At 48.0% G+C, this 26,072-nt stretch overlaps 1 protein-coding gene across 1 annotated transcript; it reads right to left on the reverse strand.

Annotated features, from left to right (window-relative positions):
• Nucleotides 1-4,148: 4,148 nt before the first annotated feature.
• ARSJ (arylsulfatase family member J) lies at nt 4,149-26,064 on the reverse strand (the record flags this gene model as incomplete). Its single annotated transcript, XM_019656543.1, has 2 exons — nt 4,149-9,404; nt 25,865-26,064. Coding segments are annotated over 2 exons (1,599 nt in total), but the record flags the coding sequence as incomplete, so codon positions are not given.
• Between the last annotated feature and the right edge of the window lie 8 nt (nt 26,065-26,072).

A 26,072-nucleotide genomic window follows, 5' to 3' on the forward strand; every position in this document is an offset into this window, starting at 1 on the left:
CACCTAAGTTTCAGAGCTTTTTCAAGATTGAATTCTCTGAGCCTTACACGGGTTAGTTAGTTATCTGAAAAAGACGTGTTAGACCTAACATGCTAAGAACAGTTTTTACTTGCTTTTCTCTTTACAGTGAATTCCTTTTTGATTTAGTTTTTGGATTATTCCTAAATGTGGTTTTGAAATACCCCCTTCAGTACATTTACCTGTATGTTTTGGAGCTGATAAAATAAACTGAAAATTGTTTAACACTTCTGGTCAGGATGAAATGTGGTGGGGTAGCATTCCATTACAATAAAATAAAACAGCGGCCTTTGATCTTAGACAATTCACCGGTTGTCCACCCAGCGATAAGTCGTCTCATGCTTAAATAGTGTCAAGGCCATAACTTCAACGTCATGCATTCACTCATTCACCTGTCACATATTTATTAAATGTCCTTTAGTTCTTTACAAAAGTGCACAACCAATTTCATACTGATTATCAGGATAAAACTCTACTAATAGCTAAAGTGCATATTAGCAGTATCAGGCCTGTACTGTAAGGTTACTGCTTTTTGTATTGCAAGAATTTCCTGCAGAAGGTTTACAGATTCAAACAAATTTCTGTACCACAATCCGTCCCTTCGCAACCATCTGAAAGAATGAAGCATGTGTGCCGAGCTGGGTACGCAGGGCAGCAGGCAGTGCCTGCCAACTCGCCCCGGGCCGAGCCAGGACGCAGGCTCGCTGAGAGCCTCCGCCCGCCGCCATGCCGCCAGTCATCCGGAGGTATTCGCTCTGCGTGCAAACCATTTGATGGCATCCTGCAGGTTGTAGAAAGAAGGCACACACAGTCGCAAAAGAGTTTTCCAAAGATGATAAGAGGCTGCCAACGCGGCAGAGGTGGAAGCTACACGGCAGGAAACGCTCACCTGTCAGGTGGGTGGTGCAGACGGTGTGTCCATGGGAACAACATGGGAAGGATGTCCTTTAGGCTCTAACGGCAGGGGGGGCGTTTGTTAGAGCAACGGGGGTGGGGTACCCTGCATCTGGGCAGGAAGCATTGACTAGGGGAGGATTTCTAAAGACACTTCAGGCCTGCAATTCCCATTAGGACGTGAAGAAATGTTTGTAGCATCTCGACCAGCTGGAAAGGAAGGAAACAGTTCATCCCTCTCTAAAGAGCTCTGCCTGGAAGTGTCACTGCTACTAAGAGAAGGACATGCTCGCGCGCAACACGCCTGGCTCCCTGGGCGGACGTTTAGGGGAGAACGGGCCTCAGCCCCGCACTTCTCACGTGTTGGCTGGTAGCTGCCCACTCACTGGCACCCCCTCCTTGTCCCAGATGCACTGGGGTCTCCCACAGTGTGCTCCATCAGCAGCTCAGAGTGTTGGGCTTGGGCTGTCTAGGTTTCAGTGCCGCCCCATACCTATGGCGTTGGGAGTTGGGGCCAGTCACCTCATCTCTCTGTCCCTAGCTTTCCACTTTGATACAATGGGGTAATAATAGGATCTAATACATGGGGTTGCTGGGAGAGTTAGTGAATGTACAGAAAGTGCCCAAAACGGAACCTGGTGCTGAGTAGTCTATGCCTGTGAACTACTTCTGTGATTATACACACACAGAAATATAAAAGCATTTGTAACACATATTTACGTGTATAAAGTAAGTATGTAAGCACGTGTATGACAGTTGCTAGCACCCTCTATCTGTATATATTGCAAACTCTTGTGCAACACACACATATGTAAAGGGTGCTAGCAACAGTCATAACACTGAAATGACGATGTAGAATAGTATTTTCAGTTATAGTGTGATCTCTGTTGAAGACACTCAGTAAATATCAGCATTGACTGAGTGATGGAGACAAAGATGGAAACTGGAAGCTCTGAGACGACGCGTGAGACCAAGATGGAATTGCGGGGTGCTCAACACCACCTTCAGATTCGGCCTCACAGACCACAGAGCGGGTCATGTTTCTTCTCAGGGCCGCACGTTTCTGAAAGGTCATTCCAAAGCCACCAGGGTCCCTCAGTGTGCAGATAACCCCACAGGGCAGCGACAGGCCCCTGGCTTTGTGCTCTGAGATGTTTTAAAATTTCACTGGTTTGGTGGCTTCAGCATCTTTCAGCAACTACTTCTCTCCTGTCACATTTGCCAAGATTAAATGAGGCTGTAGACTTTTAAATGAGGTGCCTGTTTCTTATCTGTTTGCATTCACTGTGCAAAGTGAGACAGACTTGAAGCGTGCATTACGTATGCATTTGGCCACTAATGTGTGAAGCGAAGGCTTCGATTCATATTTTATTTATGGCTTATTGTGATGAAAGGCCTGATTCAAAATACGAATACGGCCACAGAGCCGCTGTTCAAAAATGATGTCTGTTTTTTTATGACATTTTGTTTCTATGAAAGAGGGCAGGTGTCATTTCGGAAATGATCTTTTTTATAATACTGAAGCCTTGGGAAAGCTATTTAGTTTAACGGTCAACCTTGGTGTTATGTTCTTTCTGTCTGTGCTCCCTCTGGTGGATACTGTTCCATTAGAAAACCCTCCACTTACCTCCCCTGTCTCTCCCCAGGCCCGGTGTATCCACACAACACTGCACCTGACGAAATTAAAACTCCACCCCCACGCGCGGCGTCCCCTCAGGTTCCCATCATCCCTCAGGGCTGCATTAATGTAGAACTTCCCCATCATAACTTTTGAAAGCTAAAATGATAGCATAATTAACTGTGTGTTAATGACCTATAGTTAGAGGCAATAACAAAAAAGTTTTCTATGCTCATGAGACAATTCACACGCCATGGACATGCCAGAATCTTTCTTCACAAATGCTTAGGATGCATTTGTTGTATTTTAAAGAATAAAATAATATGCTTGATGTGATTATCATCTCGTTATTTCTTAGCATCTGTGAGGAGGACGTTGGGAAGCACCCAGCATGTACTCATGGTGCCGACCAGGAAGGAGGCCCTGGCTTTTCTGTTTAACACGTTCATGTGTCTTTGCTGTCAAAGTGCCTTTAACTCACTCAAAATAACCAGGATGCCAAGGCAGAGTATTTTGGGGTGATGTGAGCTGAACCTCTATGTTTTTTGCAGTGATGTCTGGTGTCAAGTAAAAGTACTGTGGCTGCTGATGCTAGTAACTCCCCAGCTCCCCGGTGCTACAGGGCTTGGTCTTCCCAGTCAGGAAACCCAAAACAGAGAAAGGTGTGCGGGCAGGTGCTGGAGACGGGGGCTCCAGGCTGGGAGATGTGCTGAAAAGGAGTGTCTAGAACTTCCGGTGATGGCGCCCTGAAAAATGGTTTCAGACACTGAACAGAATCAAGGTTTCATTTTTAACTTTGATTATAAAACACTTCTTCATAGTTGTTTAGATTTGGAAAACTAGTTGAAATTGTTCCCCAGCCACTCACCACTCTCAGGACTGGAGGAACTGGCTCTTGACGTGTTCTTTCTAGAGAGAGAATATAAGTCATACTGAAAATTGGTTTTGGACTTTGTTCCTGAAAGACAAGTTTTACTTTTATTTGATTCATGAGATAAATGCTCCCCACTTGTAATTCTCAGCTAAAGGATTTCTGCAGAGTGAACACATAGAGACATTCGAACGAGCTTGTTATTTTCTTGCTCCTTTTCACTTTTTGGGGATTGATTTTATCCAAAATTGCATAAGTCGGTGGACAAGAATATTATCGGGTTGCAGCAGATTTGAGAGGAAGGAGACCTGAAATCATAGCTATGAAAAGGGAAAGGAGGTGAACAGGGTCAAACCCGCCCAACTCCCAAAGACACTGGTGTCGTGTTTACTGGCTAATCCCACCGGCGAGTCGGTGCTTCCCAGACGTGCTACCCGCAATGAAATGAGGAAAAGCATATTTTTGAAGAAGCCAAACTCCTGCTCTGGCAGATTGGAGAGCCTTGTAGTAAAATACCCAAGGATGTGAGGTATACAGTCTTTTGGCTTCATAATTCTATGATGACATAGAGGTGCATTTGCTGTTTATATCCTTCCTTTTCACAATTTGCTACAGAAAAATTATTCACAGCATAAGCCTTTCTCTGCTTCCTGAAAACTCCCGTTTAATGTATTCTGTAATATTCAAAGTAGAGTCTTACCATATTAGATAATAAGATTATAGGGATAAAATTTGTTCTCAGTTTTGCATAATTTTTGTTTGGCTTTGCTGTAACACTCTGCTCCTATAAATCTGCATTATTAGAGTTGGTTTTTTTATGTGCTAGAAATTTCTGCATTTCACATCATTGCTATTATTTTGAGGAAAGGTGTTAAAGATGAATCACTCTATTTTCCACAGTGAAATCCCTACACAGGACATGAAAAGTGGAACCCAAGCAAATGTAGTTAAATGTATGGACATATGTGATTTTTATTTATTCATTCAAAAACTAAATACTGAATGCTGACTATGAGCCGGCACTGTTTTCTGTGCTGTCAATGGAGTAGATATAGATCACGTTTCTTAAGAAGCTTTATACCCTAGTGGGAGGAGACAGAGTACAGAAAATACGTAAGTAAAACAGGAAATATATTGCAGGGTATATTACAGGGAAGAGCGTGGGGAGGAGAGTGGCTGGTCCTGTGCTTCGTGCTGTGTGTCCCCCGGGAAAATGCACACCCCTGGCGGTGGGGCCCTGTCCCATGTTACTGTCACCCCACCAGCGTGCATCACTGCGTGTGGCACAGTAAATGTTGAGCGAATGGATGGATAAACGTGGTGCTGAGTGGATCTTTCTCTTCCATGAGCTCTTTCTTTGTCAGCATCTAATTTGCTTATTACTCTTGGCTGTCTAACTCGGCTAGAGTGTAGCCTGCCCAAGGGTAAGAATTTTTACCCGTTTTGTTCCCTGATGTATTTCAAGCATCTAGAAATACTGCCTGACAGATAGGAGGATTTAAGGAATACTTGTTCAATGAACGAGTTTTAATAAGTAATTCGCTAAAAGGGGGCATTGCAGTCGTTAGCTTGTGACCTAAGTTTTGTTTGCCACTTTTGGCAAGCTATCTCGATCCTGCCAACGACACACTTTCTGAGCACTGCCAGCAAACTCGCCATCTGCGTGCCCGAGGGTCCTGTGAATACAGGGCCAAAGGTACTGATCCTGGTGCCAGAGCCATGTGCCCCGGGCATCAGAGGTGGCCGTGTGTTACCCATGTGCTCGGTCCCAGTTTCTCCTCTAGTCCTGAGGTTGTAAAAAGGGGCCAGGTCAAGGAAACTGTAACTCATTTTTTCAAAAGTGAGGAAAGAGTATGTAAGGATGGATGGAACCGGTCCTGTGGGGGACCTGGCACACGGAAGGGCACCAAGAGCTTTGTTTGTCTCGTGATTTGGAGAAAATGGTTCCTGTCTTTTCTCATCCAAGACACAGAGCCATGCCCACACATGGTTTTCTCACAAAGCTGCTGCGACCCTTTTGTCAATGGAGGGGTTGGTTCTCTGTGTTACCACCAGAGGGTCACAGGTTAGGAGAGCTCTCTGGGGGCCATGTCAGGGCACCGGAGACGGGTGTCGGCATCACGTCGTATACAGATTAGGGCACCCACGTGAAGGGCGTCTGCTGATGCCCACTGACTCTGACAGCATTTTGGAAACGGTCATCATTTATACATGATGACTATATTAGAGTTTCGCTCTTAAGGGCAAGACACAGTCTTCTCTTAAGTCACAGGCTGCCCAGTGCCATGCTGGGTGCTTACAGCCAGGGAACAACAACTGTGGAGTCGTTTCCAGGTAGGAAACTGCGAGCTACTTTATTCTCAATGAGAAAGTTATGGTCATTTATAGGGATCTGGAAATCACATCATATCCCATGATGCCTTCTGGGTTCACATATTAATTTTCATTATCCCAATTGGCCCCTTTGCTCCTTTTTTGACTTGCTAGGGAACTTCTAGAAGGTTCTGTTTACACTAGCAACTTTCAAAGTCTATTCTGTACTTTGCCTAGTTCCCTGCAATGTGTTATAGATAGGATTTTATGGTGAAATAAATTAGAAAATACTGTCTAAAAAGCTTCCTTCTGTTACAGATTTAAAAGGAAAACTAGGAATTTCAACACCCTAAGAAAATCTGCACTGAAGTCACCCTTTAACTCAGCATTTCCCGAACTTATTTTACATCAGAACTTTTAGTAGGACGATAACTGTGTATATTTTGAACTATAAAACACCATGTGTTATGAGTCATCTCATTATTTTATGTGCCACTAAGAAAGGCAAGGAAAACACAGATGATGTGCCTTTGAGTTTTATGACCCATTTAAATCTACAGCTGACAAAACACAACTCAGGAAGTAGCTTTTCATCCTACATAATGAGATGGAACTATATATTCTGAAAGCAAAATATTTAAAATTAAAAACGTTTAATCATTTTGTCTGTTTTAGTTAGTAATTTCAGTAATAGACTGTATATTCTTTTATTGGTTTCCATAATCTGTGAGGGGCAGTCCTTTGAGTTCTCATCTGAAGGTATTTCATCGTCGGTTGGCGGGCCCCACCCACGCTGTTCTCACAGTGCAGCCTCGGGTGTCCCAGGCCTGCTCCCCGCCCTCCCGTGTAGGCTGAGCCGCCCCGAGGCCTCTGTATTACCCGGGCCGTTAGGGGAAGCTCCGGGGCCCACGGGGGCCACCCCGCCTGCCCCAGGGCGCCTGTCACACACCGCAGGGCCACCTGCCCTGGGCTCCTCATGGTGTTTGTAGACAGACAGCCCCACAATTCGGGTCAGAGCCGCCCCTCGCAGGACCCATGGCTGCATGTCTGTCCGTCTCCCCACTGTGTCCTCTGTGTAAGAGCAGGGTCAGTATCAGTGTTATTCAGTAACAGAGAACGGTTTCTCCATGTAGTAGGCAAGCGGACCATCTCTTATTTGCAAAACCCATGCTATTTAGTACGGTTGTTAGTAAATTGTACCTTCAATTGCCTATTTATAAAGATTTTTGTTTGTTAAGATGAATAATATGTTATCTAGAAGTTAGATCAGAAAAGCCATGCTGAATTTGCTAGTGCTATAAAATAAATCATTTTAATAATTAAGATACATAAATAAGCTATGATAGAAGCAATAGAATTGTCATTCAACTCTGTACAAACATTGCCTTTCCAAGTAACTTTTAAGGAGTATATTCATCTTATATTCAAAATAATGCTGATTAATGATCATTTTTTCTGCATAATTTTCTTTTCATGTTCTGTGTATTCACACAGTATTACAGTAATTTGTAGTATTACAGTGCTTGGTAATCTTGAGGATATGAAATAAAATTCTAATAGTATGTCGGAAATAAAATAATTAAAAGTCATTTGTATAACTTTTTATGAAAACAAAATAATTACTTTGTTTCTATAAAAATAAGTTAAGTACTTTACGCTGAAACGTCCTCTATTAAAGTGTTTAGAAAACAGTTACATTCATGTTTTGGCGGTGTGCTCAGACGTCGTCACTTGCCGTCCCCTCACGTGTGACAAAATGAGGTACGAGCTGCTCATGTGAGAAAAACAGCTGCTTTTCACAGGAAAGGAAATAACAAAATAACACGAGAAGTAGAACCTGTCTGAGGACCCACGTGCCACATGTGGAGACACAGAAACTCTGTAAGGAAATCATTTCTGGAGCCTGAGGGCCATCGGCTTTGACGCCACTTGTCCCAGGCCCTGCCCGAGCTTCTGTGCAGTTAGCTGGCCACTGGCCGAGCGCGTGTTACTGTCCCTGCTGGAATTCAGGCAGCATTTGGGCCCTGGAAGCACAGCAGCTGAGCCGATCCCGTCCAGGGCAGCTTTATAAAGGAGCAGGGGACAGATGTGTCCATGTCCTCTAAGCGTGGCACCAATGCCAGCCCCTTTGGCACCGAGCACAAGTGCCCCACATGGCGGCCAGGTGGCCCGATGTGACAAGTCTGCTGCTTGTGCAGTGAGAGTGCTGGGCCGCCCTTGCTGGTTGGCCTTCAGCACTGTAGAGGGACTGAGACGTGACCTGCGTTCGAGCAGGCGGGAAGGCTCGGGACTCAGCCGCGATGAGCACCCGAGTGGCACCTGGGGACGGAGCCTGTGTCCTGTGGTTTCTTCTTTCTCTTACTTTTCTTCTGCTTCCTCTCAGCCTTGCTTTTGTGTGCCTGCTTTTTCTTGCTGTCCTGTTTGTACCAGGGCCCCCAGACTCCCCCATTGAGCTGAGGGTTGCTTCTGGGGTCCCTGGGGGGGTACCTGACGGGCACCGCGGTTCTGTTGAACTGCGACAGCCTGCGCAGCAGCTGCCTTACGACGCCGGGGTACCTGCCCGAGAGGTCCACCCTCTCATAGGGGTCGGCGGTGATGTTGAAAAGCCACACGCTCTTGCCAGTTGACAAGGTGACCCGTTCGTTGTGCCACCGGCTTGGCCCCAGGTTGCTGAAGGCCTGAGGTGGGACCCAGTCACTGTAGCCTGGGTTCCCCGTGAGCAGCTTCCAGTGCTGCACCCGGACAGCCGACTGCACGGCCGTGTTCCAGATCCCGTAGCCGGCCGCCCAGGAGCCGTTCCTCGCCCGGGGGTAGATGGGGTCGATGTTGTGCAGGATGTCCACGCGTGGCGAGCGCAGGCCTTCGCTGATGGTCTCCCAGATGTCGTAGCCATCCAGCTGGACGTCCTCGTCAATCTGCCCTTCCGCCAGGGAGACGAGCGTGGGGTACCAGTCGGTGATGTGCACCAGCTCCCTGCACACCGTGCCCCTGTTTTTCAGGAGGGGGCTGTGCACGAAGCCCACGGCCCGGATGCCCCCCTCCCAGTAGGTTCCCTTGCTCCCTCTGAGGGGCCAGTTACTCCCCCCCGCGGTGGGCTGGCCCCCGTTGTCTGAAGAGTAGATGATGATGCTGTTGTTGTAGAAGCCATGCGTCTTCAGAGCCAGGGTCACGTTGCTGACGGCTTCGTCCAGGCAGGAGAGCATGGCTGCGTACCTCCGTCTGTTGATGTTGGCGATGGACCTGTAGTGCTCCAGGTACCTGCCGGGGGCTTGCAGCGGGGAGTGAACAGCTTGGTAGGCGATATATAGGAACAGAGGCTTCCTGGGGTCGTGGGAAGCTAGGATTTTCTGCACTCTCTGCGTGTACATCTGTGTGGAGTACATGCCGCTGTCATGGTCCCAGGCAGCATGGTCGTTTTCATACAGGTCATAGCCGCACATGCCGGGACTGTCACATTTGTAGTGGGTGTAGTAGTCGCCGCTTCCCAGGAGTGAGCCGAAAAAGGTGTCAAACCCTCGCCTGGTGGGCATGCATTCTTGCCTGTAGAAACCCAAATGCCACTTTCCGACCATGTGCGTGGCATAGCCAGCCTCCTTGAGCTTCTGGGGGAGGGTGGCATTGTCCAGAGGTAGGCAGTTGGGCTGGGTGGGTCTTATGATAGAGTGCTGGAGTCCGGTGTGTATCTGATACCTTGGCAGAGGAGGAAACAGCTGGTCAGTGCAGAAAAGAGACTCTGCCTTAAATTAAACAGGGTCTAGGAAGACAAACTGCCCCAAATAAAATAAGGCCAATTCCGCATTTCTACCCTGGACTCGCGTCTTATCCTAATTAGCTTCCTATTTAACATTTGCAATACAGTTGACTCTAAGTCAGTACTTTTGAAACTGAGATTTCACCACTGATCTCAAAGTGTTTTTAAAGTTCTTGTAACATAATTTATTTGAATAAATTTTTTTAATTACATGACAGAAAGCTAACATGACAAAATTCTAACAAAGAAACAAAAAACACAAAAAATTGGCTGGATGCTCATCTGCCCACGATTCTGGCAAAGATATACCTGAATTGGAAAAGAACTGGCTGCCCTCTGAGGGTCCTTCTAACCACAAGGACCCTTCACGTTTCCACCCTGAGAGCAGCTTTGCAAACGGGTCTATATTATGGACGGGTATTTGATAAAGAAGTTTCCACACACACAAATAATATTTAACTTCTTTCTTCAAATAATTTCAGGTTAGCTTAAAATATAGGTTTTTCACCTAATATGTTCTGAATGCTGTAATCATGTTAGCTAAAAAATAATTTTTAAATTTAGTGGATGTTTTGGGTCACCATCTGGCCACCATGTGAAGAGCATTCCCTGTGAGCAACAGTGAGCCTAGAGGTGCCACATCTGTTCAAGTCGATAGCCGTCCTTCTCACTTCCCTGTCAGCTTCGAAGAAAAATGCTAAGTGGCCCTTTTCAGCTTGGCATTAGAATCTGTGCAGAGTTGTGTCATTAAATATTAATTTATGTCACTGGGTGATAGTAGCAGCAGTTTTTGAATTCCCTTTGTCAAAGACTGTCTAATACAATATTATTGTTTTCATCCAATCGTGTATTTCATGCGCCCTTATCAGCACACAACGCTGACAGGATGAAAGATGAGTCCTCATGGTTCCACGCAGACCCTGATGCTTGTGCAGCCCAGAGTCTGCCAGGGTGCAGCAGAAACGGATGTTTTGAAGGGAAGGAGACAGGTACAAGTTTCTGTCGTTTATGAGTCAAATGTCACTTAGATATTTATAAGTTAGAAAGGTATGACTTAATTTTCCCCGTTCTGAAAGGTGTTCCTTTACAAGCGTAAAGGAATCTTGTCTCAAAGACTAATTCTATTTATAGGCCTTAATGTCATTTTCAGTTAATTCTGGCTTGTGATGGGGCTGGAAGTAGAGGAGGGGTGTGTAACAAGTCTGTCATTGAGGAGATGCAAAACTAGCACAGTTTAGGCTGAGTTACTAATTTAATGCTCATTCAGCTGCCATGAGCCAGACACGCTAGCTTTGGGGTCGCAATGTAAGTGACATGGCTGCTGCTGTCAGGGAACTCCGGAGACAGACAGACAACAACAGACGGTTATCATGGCAGGAAGTGCCGTAGCAGAGACACCCAGGGCTCCCTGAGGGCGCAGAGCAGGGCTGGAACCTCGGGCCCCTTTTTCTGGCTAGAATCAAAGACGCGGTGACTGCCAGACACCCGCTCTTTCCTTCGTGCTTGGCTTTCCTCAGAGGGAAAAAGGCACCTGGGTGACAGCTGAGGACGCGCACACTGGGTCTGCCAGGCGTGATGACGTCCAGGGAGCACGCGCCTTGCACAGAGGGCTGTCCAAGGCCTGGGACCCACCGATGGCCGCTCAGATCCTAGGTCAAAGCTGTGAAGGGCCCCAGTGCTCAGTCCTTAGCGGGTTCTGGAAGGTTTCCCATGGTGGTCCGTGTCTCACCGGGCAGTGCACTGCATTTCTGAGGGCCCTGCTCATCGTAGGTTTGTATAGGATTGACCCGGGCTCCGCCGGCCTAGGAGCATCACAGGTGTGGCCTGTCTCGCATGTTACAGTTGTTAGATGCGTGAAGACCATCGTGGTGTTTCTGAGCTGGCTGAGCTCCTTCAGCTGATGCCCAGGCTCTGAGGGGGCCAGGCCTCCTCCTCGGCACGCCCTCCAGCGGGTCGCTGTCCCTCTTAAAATCTGGCCTTGGGTGGAACACAGGACCCAGGGGCCTGCACCGTGTGGTCCAGTGGGCCTGGCCTGGCCTGCAGTCTGCACCGTTCTAGGACTTGTGCCCCGGTAACTGGCGGCCGTCTTGCTGTCTGTGAGCCTGCAGCAGCCGAGCCAGCAGGCCGGGTACTTCTCCACGTGCGCCCCTTCAGCCAGTTTCCTGCATCTACGGAACGGTTTGTCTACACAGACGACTTCGCCTTCTCCGTTTCCTCTCTTCCTCCTGCCATTTGGTGCCTGGACGACACTTGCTTTCGTCGTTACGGCTCCTGTTCACGTTGGTAGGTGCGTGTCTTCACCTGGGTCACGTGCTGAAGGTTTCAAGGGGGCAGCAGGAACTCGGAGCAAAGCCCAGGGGATGCCCCTGGAGACCTGCCCGCAGGTGAACTGGTTCATCACTCAGCTCACGTTCGGTGGCTCATTCAACTTCCTACTTGCCATTCGGTCTAGGTTTTTATTTCAAACAATTGCCTTTTCTGTAAGCCTCGTTGACACTGAGGCACAGTGTACTCGTCCCTGTCCCTGATGTTGGCAGCCCCCAAATTAAATGGCGTGTTTGGGGATGAAGCCAAGGGCGGTGTAACAATCGCTGATTCCTTCGCTGACTCACTCGATAGCCACCGGTTGCCTCGCCCAGTGGACGTTTTGGTCTCGCTGCTCCTGCAATCCGGGCTCTTGTCTCTTTGACAAGAAGAAATACACGTCTTCATTATTCTGACGGCGTTGCCTTTCGGGCACCGTCGGCAGCTGCGTTTCAGGGTTGCACACGCGTGTCCACGCTGCAAACATCCCCTGCGGGTTCTCAGTCGCGCTCACGGCTCTGGCCGCCTCTTAGCCCAGGAGCCCGGTGCTGCGTGGGGTGAGCGGCGAGCGGCGGTGCTGACGGCGGCCGCTGGGGGGCGCCCGCGGGCCGGGAAGCGGGCGGGCAGCCCGGGGCAGGGGACCGGCTCCGCCACCGTCCGGGTTCACAGCTCGGGGAACGACACGCATCGGGAGCTTCGCGGCAGCCCTGGCGCCGGAGCGCTGGTGTCACTGAAGTCTGTGCTCAGAGCTAAGATCCAAACAGCAGCGACCGGGCAGGGACAGCTGCAGTCACCCAGTGGCTGCTGTGCCTCCAGCAGCAAACTCATAATGTCTCTCGTCTTGGATCAGCCTCTGCAAAGTGATAATAGCATCCCCATTTCATGAGAAGGAAACGGGTTGACAGCTGTAAGTGCAGACCTGGGTGCAGACAGACCTCAATGCCAGAGCCCAGCTGCCCGGGTGCAGTCGCTGGGCAGCCGGCCTGCAGAGCCGCGACCTGGCTCGGAGCCCGGCCTGGTCTCCTGGGACCGGGGCGCCAGCCCAGCGCTAACGGGCACGTATGCGAAGGCACTTCACTAGCCCTTCACTGTTCAGGGTTCATTCTGCTTTTTAAGGAGGATGTAAACAAAATCCTGTCTGTTAATACTGTCTATTTTCTTTAAAGTCTTGAGGAAAACGTATACCTTGTTAACACATCACTTTTTTTTTTTTTTAGTTCTATGGATTTAATACAAACAGTGCAATGAAAATTCTCAGTAATGATTTGAATTTCAAATACTTGCACCTTTGGGCCTAAATATTGGCCACACAAATGTGGCACCAGATTGGCATAGTGAAAATGCATACCAATTAGCTAAGGAGGGAACTATTTAAAGGGGTGTCTGTAAAACCAAAGATATGATCAGTGGTGGCATCAAAAAAGGATTTTCAAAATGCTGCATGTCAACAACTTGGAAGTGTTTTGGAAAAAAAGATTCAGAAGGTGGCAGAAGTGATGATAAGGTCACTGATGTCACTGTGTGGCACAGGTTTGAATAAAATTGTTTCAAGAAATGCAAGATTCAAAAGGCAGTATTTCCACGTATATTGAAAGCATTTCAGAACAAGCCATGGGACTGACTAGACCAGTGTGGCTCTTCATAGCTTTGCTGTCCTGGGTTTGTGGTGGCTTTCTCAGCAGAGATGTAACTACAGTAATACATTACCACCAAAATCCACTCCGGGCTGTCAGCAGGGACTTGCTGTGGTTCCCTAGAGGTTGACATCTCGTTAGCTGCCCCAATGTCCCCATCACGGTAACGCAGTGCCCTCCCTAATGCACACAAAATCTTCCTTGCAACAAATACAGACTTTTCCTTGACATTAATATATAATGTTTCCATAGTGGCATTTTCTGATCTTAAAATATATAATTTGCAAGGGGTATGAAATAGGACAGAATTTGAGGTTTATGGAACATAAACCCATAATTTACATTATTTGCTTATTTGTGCATCCTTTATGAGGATACAGAATTCAAATACTTGTAAAAGAAAATAAGTGAAATGTTTATTTCAAATTCTGCCTCAAATGAAATACCTAGGAAGACCTGTTTCAAAAAACCTAAAATGTCTTCCTTTATTTCCTCTGAAGTTAAAGATAGACTGTACTTTAGAAGTCCCCAGCCGTCTCCTCTAAGTCTCACTGCACACGCTGTCCCGAGGACAAAGATTCCCACCGTTTCACAGGCATTTTTGATGTACTGGCTTGCTGATCGATCAGTGGAGATTGAGGTCAGAGCGGCGGGCAGATACAGGTAGCGGAGCTGGCCCCCCGCCCCCCGACGGCCCACCCGCCGTTTACATTCGAGCTGTTTCTGAAATGTCCATGAGCCCCCAGGGCCGGACACTGGACCTCAGAAGTGACTCCCGCTTGTTTAGCACCTCCGTTTCCTCTCTGTGTGTGCTGACCTGTCCTGTGACATCCTGGCCCCGTGTCCCCTCCACACAGCGCCATATTCTTTTTCACCCCCCTCGATTTCTTGACTGTTTTCTTTAGCATAAGTGAGTGCATGCCAGATGGATGAAATGAATTATTGAAGAAATCTGAGGAGACAGCTATCAAGGTACTTCAACGTAGGCAGGAGACGTGGACACGCCCTGCCAGGAACGCACAGCTTCCCAGAGCCATCCGGGTCCGTGGCACCGCGCCCATCTAGGCCGAGAAAGTCCTGGGGCCGGTCCGGCAGACACACCACCCTTACCTCCCCTCCCCCCAATTCGCAGCAAAACCCACGTGTGAGAAAAACTAAAAAGCTGTAATTTCATCTACAAGGCTTCGGTCTGCCTTTAAGCTTCAGGATGTCCTGGCAGCCTGAACACTTAGGAGTAAATGAATCGGTGAAGCCCACAGACCTTCTCAGACACGGTCTCTAAGCTCGGACTCAGCGATGACCTCTGCTCATTGCAACGGTGCTCAAGGAAAACAGCTTCATGGTGGGTGACACGGACAAGTGCAGCGGATATCTGTAAGTGCATATGTGGCTGGGGAGCTTTCTGAAAAGAAACAGTAAGGCAGCACGTGGAAAGTAAGTGTGGCCAGTCTGCCTGCAATCTGCTTGGAGGTGCCGTCTGGCTGTTGCCCGTACCGGGGCCGGCAATCCCTCCTTCCAGAATGCACAGCGCCTGGCCTGAGCGGGCGGCCGCATAGGAGGGACCCGGAAACCAGCCGCCTGGCTGAATGTTCCCGTGCACAGAGCATTGTGCTGTGCAGTCAGCCTCGTTAGGGAGAGAGTCACCGGTATGGGGTCAGTGTTAGATGAAAGACAACGAGCACAGACATAGCATGACCACTGTCACCGGGTTGTGACTGAAGGCAGCGTGCGGCCTGAGATTTTCTCGGGTGCAGAGAAAGTAAGAAGCATGTCAATTACTTTCTATCTGTCTATGTTCCCCAAACCAGTAGCTGTGATGGTTAGGGAAGGGCTTTAACCCATTAACTTGGATAAACACCAGGCCCCCAAGTCATAGATTTGGGACTGTCCTCATGGATGTAAACCTGGACATCCTGTCTGTGGTGTCAATGCAGACAACTGAGGCACAGAGGGCTTGCAGAGGGCGAGGCATGGGCTGGATGGACCCACGGACGGATGCGATTCCAGCGGGCCGAGCAGGGGGCTGTTGCTGTGAATCTACCTCCCCACGTTTCCTCATCCACGCCCCACTAATTCCCCGGTACTGTCCTCTGCCTTCACTCACATCTCCAGCACAGGCCTTTCTATCTTGAAATCACCCTCTCTGTGAACCTGCTGCTTTTTAAATTACCACAGTCTCTCTCGTGCCTTTGCTTCAAAGCCAAACCCACCACCCAGGCTCCACTCCCTCCATTTCTCCACCATGGGCCCTTCAGTTATCTTTCAAGAATGAAACCCCTGTGCTTTCGAAGCGGGGGGATAAAAATGACGTTTTCATTCTTAAATGAAATGATGACTTAAAAGCAGTATAAAAATTCTAATACTAACTAGAACTGTCTGAAAAGAACATTTCTTTTCAGGCAAATGTTCAGTTAAGTCATCTGCCTGCAGTTGCTGTAGGTCACTCTGCGTGGCTCACGGAGCATAAGCCTGGTGAGCCAGCAGCACAGGTGGGGACACCCTGCTCCCCTCAGGCAGCGTGTCCCAGCAGCAGCGGCACGCCCCAGGAGGCATACCGCTCCCCACCGAGAACCTTCTGTCACTGTTTCAGATGACCGGCCATTCCGACCTAGTGAACCCGTCCCGACACTGAACCATTCTGGCCGAACATGAGCCAGGGAGTAGCTCTGTGAGCTGTCTAGCTACAGGAGGCCAGGGCCCATGAGCCTGCGACCATTCCCATGATTTAAAAATCATTAGCATGATTTTTAAAGACCCTCCGGCAGGTACAGTCAACATGGGATTAACCGTTTCACCAGGATGTGTTCATATGGTTACATATGATCAACCATATGATGCTTGATCATCCCCAGAGTAGAGTAAACGGTGCGAGTATTTGGAAGATGGCAGCGGGGCCCTGGGCCGGCCTCGGAAGGAAGGGCTGGAGCCCCCCACTCCCCTGCACCCCCCAACACACACACTGCCATGCTGTCCCCTGCTTTAGAAACTAGGCTTGTCCGTCACCTAATTCATGAGCCTGAAAAGTTCCACTGTAAAAAGGAGTTTGTAAGTTCTAGAACAAGTTCCAAGCCCAACAAGGAAATAAGCCAGTTTACCAACAGCAGACGAACGTGTGAACTGGCCAGCTCCTCCGGCCGAAACTGAGAAATGGAGGAGACACTGTGCGCCCCTGTGGGGACAGCAGAAGCCAGCGGAAGGGCAGTGACACCTGTAGGACAGACAGGACAGGACGCTTCACTGCAGTTTCACACACAGATTGAAAACTCAGGGCCTCACAGGAGCTTTGACACTGTAAAAGCTTCTTGAGGTTCAGCATTCTTTAAGAAATAAATAATTGGGAATTTTGTTTCGTATCAGTAAGAGATTTACAATGCTTGTCCGAAATTCCAAGAAAAGAAGAGTGTGGGCTCCAGCGTGATACCACACAAGGCTGGTCCCTGTGACCTCAGTACCAGGGGTGACTAAGGAGCCCTGAGCAACTGTCAGCAACGCGCTTGTTGTCTGTGCAGCTGTGGCCGCCCGCCCGGCGATGCAGCTCGCTCTGGGCTGTCCCTGAAGGGCTTCCCCGACCTGGAGAACAGGAACAGGTCGCCTGTGTGGAAAAGTTCTTTAAAGGACAGTTTTCTAAAAATAAACGCAGTTCTGGTTTTAGCCGTTATCAGCTGAGAGACAAAATGGGTGCACCTTGAATTACAAAACAACCTTACCAGAAGTAAATCCTTAAAAATCGTAACTAAAAATACAGGTGCAGAGCCAGCCATTCTAGCCTGGACTCTCTGGCCTTGACCTTAATCCAAGAGGAAGGGGAACTGTGCACACTGTGTGTGTCTGTGTGTTTACACTGTGCGTGTCTGTGTGTTTGCACTGTGCGTGTCTGTGTTTACACTGTGCATGTCTGCATGTGCACACTGCATGTCTGTGTGTTTACACTGTGCGTGTCTGTGTGCCCATGGGTATTTTATGTCTCAGCAGCGGCACAGTCATTTTGATGAGAGCGCTGTTACCTTTGTGATGGATATGACGTGTGCGTGTTGACAGAAGTGTTTCTGTGTAGTAGCTTTTAAATAAATGGTGAGGAAAGCGAGGTAAAGATGGTGATAGCAGCCATGAGCACCGAGGACCGGAGCTGTGTGGCAGTGTCACCCGTGAGGCTCCCGGACCACAGCCCACACCTTACACCTTTCGGAACAGAATCTCTGGGGATGGGCCAGAAGAAAGAATGTTTTCATAAACTCTCCAGGTGAATAATGTCCTACGACTATGCAATGAAAACTAATCACATCAGCCCTAATTTATATATGAAGCGAACGAAGGAAGGAACGTATGCCAGTGTCCCCACGTTGTGTGGGACAGCCAGTCTGAGTGAGTTTCTGGTGTGTCGGATTACTAGTTTTATTCAGCCTCTTGTTGCTTTCCTTTAGTAGATATTCACTTATTTCTACTCTGAGGATAAGCTGTGCAGCTGTACCAAGCCCCCGTCAGTGCTGCGTTACGCAGTGGGACAGCCATAGCACCCGGCTGGGAGGTCTGGCCTCACAACCTACTGTGGGCTCCTGGCTGAGACACTTTCCTTCTGTGAGTTTGTTCTCTTCATGCGCAAAGCATGCGTAATCATCATTTCCCCGAGTTATGCTGCTTAGAGAAGACGTACGTGGAAAAAGACAGATACATAACGTACATACATAGACAGATTACAGAATGGTGCTTATGAGAGTATGTCTCTTAAGCTCGTAAAGTGCCAAACAAATGTTACATCTCTATTCCCAAGAGTTTATCTTCCATTAAAACCTTTAGCTAGAAAAATGTGTGACCAAACTAGATTTTCCAGCATTATGAAAACAACCAAAGTAGGATCCAAGTAAAAAACTGACTTCAAGTATTTGAGCTTATATTTTCAAGTGTGTTAAAAACTATCTGAACTGAATTAAGCTGTAATGAGATGAGTCCAGTCACTTGGTTCACACACGTTTTTCACGGTCTCATCTGTGCAGCAGCCTTACGTTCTCAGTCTTACATCTCCTGAGCTTCAATCCCAAAGATAGTATTTCAAGTCCGATAAAACAAGCTGAACATTTTTGAGTTCTTCAGATTCAAGATTATGGCACAATCTTTTTATAAATTTCTAATAAATTATAAGTTAAATTTAAATTATAGATCATTTGTAGCATACATTAATATTATAGTATACATTATTATGGTATATAGCAATACAATTAACAGTACAGTATAAGATACTATTAAAATTATAGCATAGATTGATAACTATAGTGTAGATTAATGTAGCATAAATTAATAATTGAAATGGAGTTAAAATGTATGGCTAACTCATGAATTTTTACCAGGTTAAGGAGAGCAGAGAAATTGGGTCAAGCACATTTTTTGCTTTGTTTTTGTTTGGGTTTGGATAGAAGGAACTTACATCATTTACATACTGATGGAAATGATTCGTAGAGATAGAAAAGTTAATGATGAAGAAGGGAGAGGGTGAAGTTGTTGGGGGGACTGGGTGGCGTGTGAGGGTCTGGCCGACGCGTGTGCTTATCGCCTGCTGGCCGGCAGGGAGGCAGCAAACGTGGCTGAGGCGCTCTGGGCCTGAGATGGTGGCCGCCTGACAGAGACGGCTCCTTGTTACCACTCTTCCCTCTGGAATCGTGAAGTGGGGTGACTGATGAGGGCCCTGGCGGCTGGAGCAGATGAGAAGTTCTGAAGTACTCCCCGCTTCCGTGTCCACCTGCTGCCCGCACCTGCTGGGACACTCCACGCTGCCAAACCATCGGGACCGTCCCTCAGGGCCCCTTTCTCACCCAGGCGCCGTGCGCTCTGCCACGCCTGCGAACAAGCGAGTGTTGAGAAGAGCACATCCGTGTGTGTCTTCAGCAGGGGACAGCGACTTACTGGCACCTTTCTGGCTGTGCCCACCAGGCCCGGGCGGTCGGCAGGCTGGTGTTGATGTGACTGAGACACGTTGCTGCTGATTCAGTTTGGTCACTGCAGGACCAAGGAGAATGACACCAAGCTTTCAAGTACAGCGGCTTTCACCCTGAGCGCCTGTGGGAGTGGGGCTCCAGGCTTGCGCCCTGCATCCTTGATCTCTGGGAGGGGCCATCTGGATGAAACCAGATGTTCTGCGCCCGCTGCACCTGGCGCACCCCCCTTCAGAGCAGCTGTTTAGGGAACTCGACAGAATTACCTGACTAGAGAGTCACTCCAAAGAGTGTCTTTTTACGAAGACTCATTTAAAATGAGGGGCTCGGATCCTGGGGGTGCCCGTAGCTTACCTGGCCATGATTCTACTGTCAGAAAAATCCATGCAGTCAGTTAGGAGGAGGCAGCTGTTTGCTGAACGGTCCCGTCTATTGAGTCGTTCTTTTTGAAAGGACATGTGAGATCTTAAAGCCACGCCTCCACTTATTACATGCATTTTTCAAAGTCAGCGTAAGGCGTGGAGGAAACCTGCTGTTTCTTCTAAACTTCTAACCATAACATTTACATTTCCCCAAATGTTTCTGTACTAACTAAATATTTATGAATGTAATGAGTGAACTCCCAGTAACTGATATTGATTGAGTAGGCTCTGGGCGGGGGGCACTAACTACTTAAAACTAGGCCTTGCATGGAAGAGGAGGCACGCAGGGCTTGCCGTTTACACCGTGTGTGTGCGCGCATGTGAGTGTGTGTGCGTGTGAGTGTGTGTGCGCAGGTGTGTGACTGTGTGTGACTGTGTGTGAGTATGTGGGTGTATGTGTGTGTGAGTGAGTGTGTGTGCGGGTGTGTGAGTGTGTGTGTGAGTATGTGGGTGTATGTGTGTGTAAGTGTGTGTGTGTGAGTATGTGGGTGTATGTGTGTGTGAGTGTGTGTGTGGGTGTGTGAGTGTGTGTGTACCCACACACCTGAGAAATGGAATAGTCAGCCCCATTTTCCTTGGCTTCCTGTGAGAGCGGCTGAAAGAATTCAATTACGTTTTCAACACTAGGCTAACTGTTAATTGATAATTTCATATCTAAAAGCAACATTTGTAAATCCTGGGGAGACACGTGCATCCCCTGCCTCTGCAGCCCCTGCGTCCACAGAGGAGGCCCACATGGCCTTCTCTTCCTGGCCCAAACCAGGCCCCAGAGCTCCTGACCGTGTGCCTGACTGCACACAGTGTGGCTGCAGTAGCTGGTGATGGATAGTCAGGGGTCCAGCTCAGTCTCTAATTACGGTCTCCTGAGACGGTCTGGAGAAAAGTCGTGCATTGCCCTTCAGCCCTATTTATTTGTCTTCGCCTGACACCGATGTTCCCAGATCTGCTGTCACTGAGATGCTAATCCTCTCTCTGTCCATCATCCACTCTGATTCAGCCCCTCTCCCCGACCCCCAGCTCCCTAAGTCTTCCAAGGAGCCTCCTGCTATGAAAGCCTTGTCACTAGCAAAAGTCCTTATGAGCCCATGTCTGTCCTGGACGGTCCCTCTGCCCTCGTGTTCTAGCTGATCACTGGCCAGCCTGCATCCGTCCACTTGGGGCTGGTCTGCACCCCGTTATCACAGAGCCTGCAGCAGAGATGCTCCCCGCTTGGTCCTCTCGGCACGTCTAGACACAGTGGCTCCTGCCCCCTTTTACCAGCTCAGCGTGTCAGCAGGCTATGATCTCGCCATCTCTTCTGTTAAGAGTCCCTTCCCCACTCCAGGCCCTGCCTGCACGTGGCACCCCATTCCAGCACCTGGCTCACTGTCCTCGCGCATTGTCCTTATGGTTTCATATTCCACTGAGGTGACCGCCGGTACTCTGCCCTCCTCACACCCAGCGCTGGCTTCCTCCATGTCACCTTGGCACCCACTCCTCTACCATTTCCGAAAACTGCACTACTTACAGAATTGTGGTCCCAAGCATGTTCTTCTTCAACTACCACCCCCACCTTCCCAGCGTCCCAGGCTGCTGTCGTGTGCTCACTCCAGCCTCACCCCTGACCGTGGCACCTTTCAGAGAACACAGACCCCGCAGACCCCCTTTCCTTGCCAAGTTTAGAGTCCATGATCCCACTCCTTTCATCTGGAAAAGCCCCAAGAAGTTAAATGCACCTCGTAACGGTGCATCTTCTGCACACAGGCTTCTGCTCATGGAGCGGGAGGAACAGACGGTGGCTGGTTTCTGTGTGACTTACGACCACACCACCAGTCTTCACAGCGTCTCCCTTCCTGGTCCACTTCCCGCTCTCCTAGAGGAATCTTTTCCATCTCTGTCTTTAAACCTCCAGACCCTCGTCCTCCGCTAATGACTTCATTTAGCATTTCACTCAGAAAGTAGGCTAATTCAGAAGAGAAATCCCTCATACCCGCCAAAGCCACGCCTTTTACCTGCGTGCATCTGTGCATCCATCCTTCCCAGTCTTTCATATTAAAATGAATAAACTGGTAAAGAATTGCTGAGGAAATTTTGAAGAAGAGGAGGTAAGACTCACATTCCAGACATCAGCTCTTAGTGTGGGGTGTGGGGTGACGGCAGTAAGAGACTGCAGACTTGGTGCAGGAGTAGACGAGAGGCAGACGGGACAGGAGGGAGCCCAGAAACAGACCCAGACCCGTACCTTTATCTGACACATGAAGAAGGTGCGGGGAAGTGGAGAAAGCACGGTCTTTTTAACAAATAGTGCAGGTCAAATGGACACACACATGGAAAACATAGTCTTGAACTCTGACTTATACCATACTAGAAATTGATTCCAGATGAGTTGTAGATCTAAGTACAAAAATGAAACAATACATCTTTAGAAAAAGACCATTGTCATGATCTTGGTCTAGTCAAACACATCTTAAATAGAGCATAGAAAAGAAAAAGGTTATAAATAAGTACAATAAAATCAAAACCTTCCGTCTATCAGAAAACACTATTAAGAGTTTAAAGCAAGCCACAGGGGAGAGAACATACACAATATAAATATCTGACTAAGGAATCGAATACATAAATAACCACCAGAAATCAATCACTTAATGGGAAAACAGGCAGAAGACGTGACTAGATACCTATTACAGGGGATCTCCACATGGTCCATGAGCCCATGGAAAAGTGCTTATTGTCGCCAGGCAAATGCAGATCTAAACCACACCGGCACGCATAGCAACCAGGAGGACCAAAATGAAAGAGACAGTGGTGAGCGCTGGGAAGATGGGGAGCAAACCGAGCCGTCCACGCATTGCTCATGGCAGCGTGGGCGGAGGACCCACTCTAGGTGACCGATGGGCAGTATCTAGGAAAGAAGGACGTACACATTTCTGGAAATCAGCGACCCCACTTCCTAAGGGATGTTCGAGAGAAGAGTGTGCACACGATCACCAAAAAGCATGTATGTTCACGGCAGCTGCTGGGAATGGCACAGCACTGCCAACAACCCCGGAGTCTGAGCAGGAGACTGGAGGGTACCTTGTAGTGCATCAGTGCCAAAGACCACTCTTCAGCAAGGAGGAGAAATGAATTGTATCTACAGGGCACGGCATGGATACATTTTACAAACAACTGTTAACAGAAAGGAGCCAGGCATGAAAGAGTACCTCCCTTACAATTCCCTTTCTATGAAGTTCAAAAACCGACGAACTTAATTCAAGGTGGAAGAAGTTGGGAGAGTGATTACCCTTGAGAGAGGCAGGGTTGTTTAAGACAACATGAATTTATCCAATATCTTATTACAAACACACATTATTCCAATTGGTTTTGCTTTTGTCAAAATGATCATCATGGTATTTCAAGTGGGAAGAAAAACAAACCAGTAAAAACACAAAATTGTTGCTCAAGATATAAATTCAGTTCAGACTGCAAATCATTCCTACTACAAAGCTTGCATAAAACGGTGTCTAAATTTTGCAAACTTATACTTCTTTTTCGGAAGCCTTCACTATTTTTTACAGTTTTTCAAATGCAGACATGGAAAATTCCATGTCTGCATTTGAAAAATTGTTTTAAACATTTTTTAAAAAGGTGAGAAAACTACTTTGAAATAAACCAAACACCAGCAGCCGCTTTCTCAATCAACTTTATATCACCAGGCCAACTCTGAACAGCTACAGTGCTGTTTCTCAAAGTCTGGTGTGCAGAACCCGGCATCACTACGTCTCTGGGAACCTGTGACCACATCCGTATAAAACGGGGGTGTCGATAGTAACACCTCATAGAGCTGTTGTAAAGATTAACTGAGATAAAACGGCATCATTTGAGAACATGGTAATGGCTCACAGGCGCCAGCATCTAATACCAACACTCTTTTGTTTTACATGAGTGGCATTATCAACATAACCTGACGTGACTACTGATTTCTGGGCTCCATGCCAGACCAGGAAGCAGAATCGCTGGCTGGGCCTGAACTTGCGTTTTGGCTGATTCTTCTGGCATGCTCGGGTGGGAGAGCCGCTGTGCAGAGTCTAGGGCCCACGCGCTTACTTCTCGCAGTTCCTGGATGGGAACCACACACAATGAATGCTCTCGGCAGCCCGGCGTCAGCACTGCGGGACTGGCGGGCGTGAGGACCTGGAACTCCTGCTGGGTCTGTGCGCCATACAGGAAAGACTTATACACCTCGACTCCAACGACATGTGCGGGGAAGGTACACTTAACACTATCAGACATCGCTTCAGCGCCAAGCTTTCAAACTCCTTCTTTATAAATGTGAAGATGTGTGAATCCTCGCATAGTTCACAGACCCTAGTTTTTCCTTTAAAATAATTCGGTCCGTTTCGGTTTTTATTGCTTATTTATTTTTCTCAGAGAGAAGACAAATGACTGTGTTCCCTGAGCTCAGCATTATTAGCCCCCGAGCAGACTTCCAGGACCACCAGAATCCCAGCCATTTGTCTAGAAGGAGAACTCCGAGTGCAAATGTCTTTGTCTAATTCAAATAGAAATTTAAATCAAGTCACAGTAGCCATTTGAGCTTTTTGTCTGTAGAACAGCTGCATAACTTCTTACACTGATAGAACATTTTAATAGAATAATTCTTATGAAATGCTTGATTGCGTTGAAGGAACTGAGAGTCAACCTCGGACAACAGGAAGTTAAGAATTATTTCCAGCTTCCTTTCTGTCTCATGTCATTAATTAAACAAAGATAAAAAAGGAAAACCTAGATCTTTCCTCAGCACAGACAGTGGGTAGGAACTCAGTGTTGTTCAAGCGAGAAGCCTTAAACATATGCTTTACTGCGAACGATAAGTTCATATAATTCAGTTACATAGTTTTCAACTACTGTTGGCTCTCTGAGTAAACGTAAATTCTATGTTAGTTGAAGAGGTTCAGTGAGCCTTTATGACACATTTGTTTCCTAGGCCAGACAGAAGAGCAGTTGGGATTAGACGTGAGAACTTGACCTCTAGGCCTGCAGATGGACTTGCTGTTTTCCAGCCAACAAACACGCTGCCCCTTTATAAACATCAAACGCCCTCAACTTTCTGCCCCAATTAACCTTTAAAATGACTCAAGAGAGGAAAGTATGGGATTTTTTTCTTTTCTGGCAGTAATGCTAAATTCTGACAGTTTGCTAAGCAGTGGAGATCATGCTGTAGGCAAAAGTGTCTGCAAGACAGAGATTCCTACAAAATGGTCTTTAATTTTCCAGTGGATACTGGCTACACTTACAGGAGCCAAGTCCAAGAACAGCTGCCCTGCAGCGAGGGCTCCCTGACACCAAGATCACAAGACACATGCTGACGCGTCTGAATTCTCCTCTGCCGTGGTAGCTTGCCCTGGGTGTCCTGTTTATCCGTTCCACAGGCTGACTTGGGACATCCACGTCAGTTACGATAATATTTAAAACTTTACTTAAGCGTCCAAATAATCTGATTTTTCTTGGAGCTAGTCAGAAAATTCCCAGGTGCATGAGTAGCAGTTGAAAACTTCAGATGGAATTTGAATCCCACTGAACTCGTACCATCGAATTTCCTTACATTTTGAGAAGCGCCTTGATAGTTACAAATGGCCTTTGTAAGTGACCCTGGAAGAGAGATTTCCTGAGAAAGACCCAAATGGAGCCATATGGACCCTGGTCAGGGTTTACACTGCCTTTCATTCCTTGGCCCCTCTTCCCTGTGTGATGACCTGTGGTTTTGATTCGTCAATTCTAGGTTAAGAACAACCAAGAGTTGCAGAAACATTTTGGTCGATCCTTCTTATCTGTGGTGGTGACTGCACTCTAGGGTGACACTGGAAATCAAACCGAGTCAGGCCCTAAAGCCAAACTTGATTTGGGAAAGGAGACCACTTCTGGGGTGCCTGGTTGGGGGGTGAGGGTTTACGGACTCTGACCCAAGGCTGCCAGAGTGCGCCAAACAAGACCAGACCAGGGCGGGCGTTCCGATGTTAATACCATAACTCAGTACCCTATTCCATTCATTCATTCATTCCCCAGATTTCCGGTTTCTCCCTAAATGACGAGCAGGATCTTAACTAAACGCTTAAGGTTTCTCGAAGGAATAAACACATGAAGCGGGGACACTTACTTTCCGGTGATAAGCTGACTCCTGGACGGTGTGCAGATCGGCTGGACGTAGTAGTTCTCCAGTTTAACGCCCTCGGCAGCGAGTCTGTCCAGCGTGGGCGTCCGCACCTCCGACCCGTGGTACCCCACGTCCCGAAAGCCCTGGTCGTCCGCGAGGATGAAGATGAGGTGGGGCCGGGCGGCGGGGGCGCCGGGCTCGGGCGCGCCCC

Source organism: Hipposideros armiger, unplaced genomic scaffold, assembly GCF_001890085.2.
Source record: "Hipposideros armiger isolate ML-2016 unplaced genomic scaffold, ASM189008v1 scaffold_262, whole genome shotgun sequence".
Taxonomy (NCBI): Eukaryota; Metazoa; Chordata; class Mammalia; order Chiroptera; family Hipposideridae; genus Hipposideros; species Hipposideros armiger.